This window comes from Micropterus dolomieu, linkage group LG19 (assembly GCF_021292245.1).
Source record: "Micropterus dolomieu isolate WLL.071019.BEF.003 ecotype Adirondacks linkage group LG19, ASM2129224v1, whole genome shotgun sequence".
NCBI lineage: Eukaryota > Metazoa > Chordata > Actinopteri > Centrarchiformes > Centrarchidae > Micropterus > Micropterus dolomieu.
In genome coordinates, this window is record NC_060168.1 from 4,964,555 (window position 1) to 4,970,914 (window position 6,360).

Consider the following 6,360-nt stretch of genomic DNA (forward strand, 5'->3'; position numbering starts at 1 on the left):
AATGCAATTTTCTAACAATTATAAAATGAAAATAAATACAGCATTTGACATTTCAAAACACTCGGAATGCTGCTTTGATTTGAACAATAACAGAAATCTGTATCTCATGACTGCCTCAACTTAATAGGAGGACAAGACTAAATAGTATGAAAGGATGGTCAGGTCAGGGTGTAAATTAACTTAACTTAACTTATATATTTACCAGAATTAATATCATGTTTTATGAGTTCAATACAATAACACAGGAGACATGTTGCAACATGTAACTTTATTAAGAAGGCAAGATACAGGAATTAATATGACCTGCCTATTTCACAGCTGTGTGTTGTGTGTGTTTCACTGCGCAGTTAAGGATGGCATGGTCCTTTGCTTGCTACTTTCACATTCTTCATCTCTTGGCTGTAAGAAAAAAAACATGGCATTACAATAGTGTGGTGTGTGTGTATGTGAATGTGTGTGGAGATTATTAGTTATTGTAGCAATATTATTTGTAAATGTTGTTGTAAAACTGTATCTCAATCTGTGTGCATGCTAATCTCAAAATCCACACAGATGCGTACATTGGCCCAACCCTAGTGTTACCTTTGTATTAACTTATATTTCTAGTTCTCTGACAAATAAAGATAAAGATAAATAGATAAAGGGTCTTTTTCCATTTCTTTATGAATTATTTTAGATTATTGGAACCATTATAAGATAAACATTTTTGAATGAGGCTCACTTCTGAGCAGAATGCTTCAATCAAAAATCTAATGAGCCTGACATAAGGTGGTTGGGCGTTGTTTTTACTTAAACTTTAATAAAGACATACTCTGACATCCAGATGTGAGTGTGTCCTGTTGCACTTTGGTAGTCAAAAATGGTTGGCTAGTGACCTTTTGTGATCTCAAGAGAAAATTGAGAAAGCAAACTCAGAAACGAGTTTGGGCATGATGGCATTTGCGCTCTCAAATCTGATTGTGCTCGTACGGATCCGTGCCTGTTCACACTCAAATGCTGACTTGTAGACAGAGTAGCACTCTCAAATCTTTTGTCATCATACTTCCATAATTCTTTTACACATTCACAAATCTGAGTGTGCACACACAGATGAGATACAGTTTCACAACTCTCCACGCATATTTGCAAATGATATTGCCACAATAATACCCACATCTAGTATCCATTTTCGTGTGTGTTTGTGTGTGTGTGTTACATGCCTGTTCTGCTGGCAGAGAACACACTCGGTGCTGTAGGTGATTCCATCACTGCCACATACTGGATCAAATTGCTTGGTGCAAGTTCCACCTTCATACTTCCCACAGTCCAGCTGGACACAAACACAGGTAGTCACATGATCATTGATTAGACACTCCTGCGTAAAAATTACATTCTGCACAGTCAGTTGCACGTTCAGGTTTAGGTACACCTAGCTGAGAGAAATGCCGTCTAACACAACTTCTCTTCTTGGAATAATAAATGTTCCGTCCTGTTCATCAGGTTAGAAACAGCTACTGTGCAACATAGGTATTTCTAGAGAATGCACTTTGCTTTGCATGCTGATTATCTCTAATAACTGTTTAATAAAATTATTTTACTTTTGTCTATCTACATGAAGGTATCAATAAGATCATTTTAAATATCTTACTAGCTGCCTAGCCTGCTATTGTTGCCTGTATCTGTTTTTTTTGCGATGGTCATTTTTGTGGTGCATTTTGGTGCAAATTGTATTGAGTTATACTGACATGCGTATTGTGGGTAAATGGATTTCAGTAGCATTGTAAATACACAGACAATGAGTCTCAAATATATATTACAATTTGTAAACCAAACACCAAACAAATAAACTGGCCATGATCTACAAATAGAAATGAGCATTCATTCAAACCATAATTTGAATGCAGAACAGTTTTTCTGCCCATATAGGAATAATAGACTCATGCTGTAGTTGTAAATTGTTTTCAGAATTTTGACACTACTGTTTTGCTGTTTTATAAATTACAATTTCTACAAATTTACTCTTCACAATTGCAAACAACACAGTCTAGCTTGAATTTTCAAACCACTGCATTCAAGTGTCAGATCTGTGTTTGGGATCACAGTGTATTTGCGTATTGCTTTGCATTTGTCTACAAATAAATTTGACACTAGTTTTCTGCGCCAAGTGTGACTAGGATCCACAAATGTAGTCAGCCAATCAGGAGTATTGCTTCTGTGTGACGTTCCCTTAATAAGCCTTTGAAAATGGTAAATGGACTGTACTTGTATAGCGTCTTTCTGGTCTTTCAACGTATCACATTTACACACATTTATGCAGTGATGGCAGACGGTGCCATGGAAGGTGCCAACTGCTCATCAGAAAGAAACTAATCATTCTCACACATTCTCACACACACACACACCAGGAATTTGGGTTCAGTATCTTGCTCAAGAGCACTTCAACATGCAGACTGGAGGAGCTGGGGGTCAAAACTTCTGACTAGTGGAACACTGCTCTACATCATTGACTCTGTATTTAATCTTATGTGGACTTTATTTGTGTTCATGTGCATAATAACTTATATGCTGAAAAATTCTCCTCCTTTAATAGTTTGGTTGGTGAAGTGTTTAAGTACTTTGTATTCTGCAGTTTCATTTCTGCTCTTGCTAAACCATGTGGTGTGGAAAGATTGTAGCATGCTGAGAGAAAACCAGTCTCTTTTTATTATTGTTATAAGTGTCTGTACATTGCTTAGTATTTCCTGTTGTTTGTGTGTTTAGTTTGTAAGAATCATTTGTTGTCTTGTAAGGTAGTATATGATTTCTGCCAATAGAGGGTGCACTTTACCAATATAGTAGAACTATGGGCAATGGGAATTTTCAAATTAGAGCATTTTGGTAGTGAAAACATCAGTGTAGGTTGTAAAACAAGAACAGTTAACTTGACCTAAAGATGAGTTTTCCAATTAAAGTGGGACATTGGTGTAAAATTCAAAACAGTGATAACAGTTTGTAGTAAACTCAACTCATTTATCTTTTGTCAGTCTGCAAACCAGTAGTTCAAATAAAAAATTTGAATTAGACCCCAGTCTTACCTCTTGAGTGGGTGGTCCAGAAATCATCTTCTCATCACTGCCTGGAAACTGATTGGCAGTCTCATCCTCCAGGGAATGGACTATACACACACACACACACACACACACAGGCAGAGTTTATTTTATTTATTTGTGAGAGCCCTCACTGACACATTCCCTCGCTCCTTACGCTAACCCTAAGGAAGTCTTATATTTAGAGGAGTTTTATATAATTTTACTTGTTCCCGCGTACCACAAGCAACACCCTTGGGATGTAGATTACCTCTCTTTTAACCTAACCTAACTCAGACATGAATTTCAGCAGCCCATTAAGTCAGCCTATTATCACCTGAAGCATATATCAAGGATTAAAGGACTTATGTCTCAGCAAGACCTGGAAAAACTTGTCCATGCATTTATCTTCAGTCGACTCGACTACTGTAACAGTGTCCTTACAGGGCTCCCTAAGAAATCCATCAGACAGCTGCAGCTGATTCAGAACGCTGCTGCTCGAGTCCTCACTAAGACCAAAAAAGTGGATCACATCACTCCAGTTCTGAGGTCTTTAAACTGGCTTCCTGTCAAATAATTGATTTTAAAATCCTGCTGTTAGTTTATAAAGCACTGAATGATTTAGAATCAAAATACATTTCTGATCTTCTGCTTCGTTATGAACCATCCAGACCTCTCAGGTCGTCTGGGGCAGGTCTGCTTTCTGTTCCCAGAGTCAAAACTTAACCCGGAGAAGCAGCGTTCAGTTATTATGCTCCGTAGGAACAAACTCCCAGAAAACTGCAGGTCTGGTGAAACTCTCTGTTCTTTTAAACCAAGGCTGAAGACTTTTCTTTTTGCCGTTGCCTTTTATTGAATCAAATTTGAGGCTTTTGATTAAAATCTTACACAGCACTGTAACTTTTACTGTCCTGTTTTATCTTGTTTTTATTTTCTTTTTAACTCTTTTTAAAATTGTGTTTAAGTGTCTATTTCCCTATGTTGCATTATGATTTATATAAAGTACTTTGAATTGCCTCATTGTTGCAATGTGCTATTTAAATTAATTTGAATTGCCTAACCATCATAACTAAATGTCTAACCCCTGTCCTAACCTAAATTTACCCTAACCTGATTCTAACCTGAAACTTAAAACCCAGTCTGGACCTTCAAACAATCCTTTGAAGAGGTGAGAACTTGACAAAAAGTCCTCATTTTGTAAAACTGCTCTTAGTCCCAATACGCTCACAGACTTCATTCTACAAGAATGGAACCTTGTAACCAGCTTTTGTCCAGAGGAATGTGACCCAGCCTGGTCTCATGTTCTTCTGAACTTCCTTTTGTTTTGCTGCTCTTTGTGTTTTTCTTCTGTTGTCTGGCAAAACGACGTTGAAACTGAAGAAGCTACTTTTGGCAAAAAAAAAACCCCAGCATAACAAACCTTTTTCAAGCAACTTTATTATCTTTAGTATCTATGGTTAGGCTTCACAATAATCTATTCTGAGTTTACATGTTAATGTCAGGTATCAATGTTAGCTGTGTGCTATTTAATTGGTCTAAATCAAATTGTTGTCTGCCCATAAATGACATCAGTTTGATTTGACAGACCTCTTTTAGATCATTAAGATGCACTGTAAATTTTCAGGCATTTCATCATCCTTATTTTTATATTACAGTTTGTAATCATTCTTTCACATTGCAGTCTGACCAACACACCGACAAAAAACTCCATCTCAACGAATAATCTAATGAGTCCTAAAATAATTTCTTAAAAAGAGCAGATTGATATTATGTTTCCAACAACAAATTATATTTGATCATTTTTATAGACAAAAACACAATGTTCTGCTTTATTCTGACTGCTTTGGTTATGCTATGCATTTCTAGAAAATCCTGTATTACAAGAACCTTAAACCAGGAACAAGCGGAAAATTCCTACACTTTCAGCGGACTGTTTCTGGTTTAAAGGATCAAGACAAAATTACTTGTTAAGATCATTACTTTATGCTGTTAATGAACTCACCAGAGACAGAGAGCAGCAGGACGCAGCAGAGCAGCACAGTCAGCTTCATGGCTTCCAGTGTATGTACGTGATTCTGTGGGCAACAGGTGTTTGTTTCACACATTATGTTTTCCTTTTATACGTAACCTGTCAAGCTGGCTGTAGCTGTCTGGCTGCATTTCAAGGGCAGGAACGCATGACATTTGGGCAACAAGATTACACAACTGCATAGAAAAACAAATATCCACTTATAGCTGCAGACTGGAATAGAGTGACCAGGGAGATTTCCAGACTGTTAGAGAAAGAACTAGATTCAAAGTTTCAGTATGATCAAGCAACATGAGACACACACATTTGGACATGAGTTAGAACAGTATCTACAGGTGAGCTTGAAAATTCATCTTTGATGTTGGGATGTATAAATACCAGTTTGAAAAACTCTTTTAACTAAAGGTTAAGATTATTTTGCCACAGTACTGGGTTTCTTTCTTATGTTTCTTTCGAATTTATGTAAAAAGAACATCCGACAAGAAAATGAAATCAAGTAGACAAATCACAGTGATTAGAATAACTAAATGAAAAAAAAAATATTAACAACAGTTGCAGCCAAACACTTTTTAACTCTTGTCAGTGTCCATTACATATTCGAAAAGGAGTGGGAAGAAGAATAAGAAACTTATTTAATCCCACCCCCTATCCAAAAATCAAAAGCTTACGAATAATTGTCCCGCGTTCCAAATATTTACACATCTACTTTGTTAAACCCCAAAGCAATTCAAAATGTACATCAAATAGTACTGAATATGGTATTTACAATATAGAGGTATACAAATGAAAAGACTGAATTGAAAAATTTATGATCATATAAAGCATAATTATACTATGCTATACTAATGTGTGCGTGTGAGTGAAAGAGTGAGTGAGTGCTTCCGTGAGACAACAGCTGTCTGCTCTTTCTCCCTCCTCAGTTTTCTGTTTAAACCTCCTAACTCAGCTTAATCGTCACTCACTAATCTTCTACTTATCTACTCTGTTACTCTCTGTCCATATCATTTTGGACTTCCTACATTTTATTTTTGAAATGATCAGAGCATTATGGGGTAGCCTCTGTTGATGCAGTATTATCTAGCCTAGCCTAATAGCTTAGCACACACAGCTAACTCAAGCTTCCTAACTGTGTGACAGTGGTTTGTGTTAACTGGTCCTGTTTGCTCCTCAGTCTCTCTCTTCAGCCACACTCTCTCATCCCCGGCATCTGCTGGTCCCTTTCTCTAGCCACAACTCTGACCTGACTGTCACACCCTACTACACGCCTACATTTGGGTCCAATCCCCA

The 6,360-nt window shown here is 37.0% G+C and overlaps 1 protein-coding gene across 1 annotated transcript; it reads right to left on the reverse strand.

Annotated features, from left to right (window-relative positions):
- Positions 1 to 253: 253 nt before the first annotated feature.
- On the reverse strand, positions 254 to 5,185 carry LOC123958120 (serine protease inhibitor Kazal-type 2-like). Its single transcript, XM_046031342.1, has 4 exons — positions 5,047 to 5,185; positions 3,054 to 3,133; positions 1,200 to 1,309; positions 254 to 399 (listed from the first exon to the last, which is right to left on the reverse strand). The coding sequence occupies exons 1-4, from the start codon at positions 5,147 to 5,149 to the stop codon at positions 348 to 350; spliced, it is 345 nt and encodes a 114-aa protein (XP_045887298.1). The 5' UTR covers positions 5,150 to 5,185; the 3' UTR covers positions 254 to 347.
- Positions 5,186 to 6,360: the final 1,175 nt, after the last annotated feature.

Coding starts and splice junctions, on each gene's coding strand:
- LOC123958120 (XM_046031342.1), bottom strand. CDS start 5,149: ATGTGTGAAACAAACACCTGTTGCCCACAGAATCACGTACATACACTG. Junction 3,134..5,046: donor CCTGCTGCTCTCTGTCTCTG/GTGAGTTCATTA, acceptor GTGTGTGTATAG/TCCATTCCCTGGAGGATGAG. Junction 400..1,199: donor GTTCTCTGCCAGCAGAACAG/GCATGTAACACA, acceptor TTTTTCTTACAG/CCAAGAGATGAAGAATGTGA.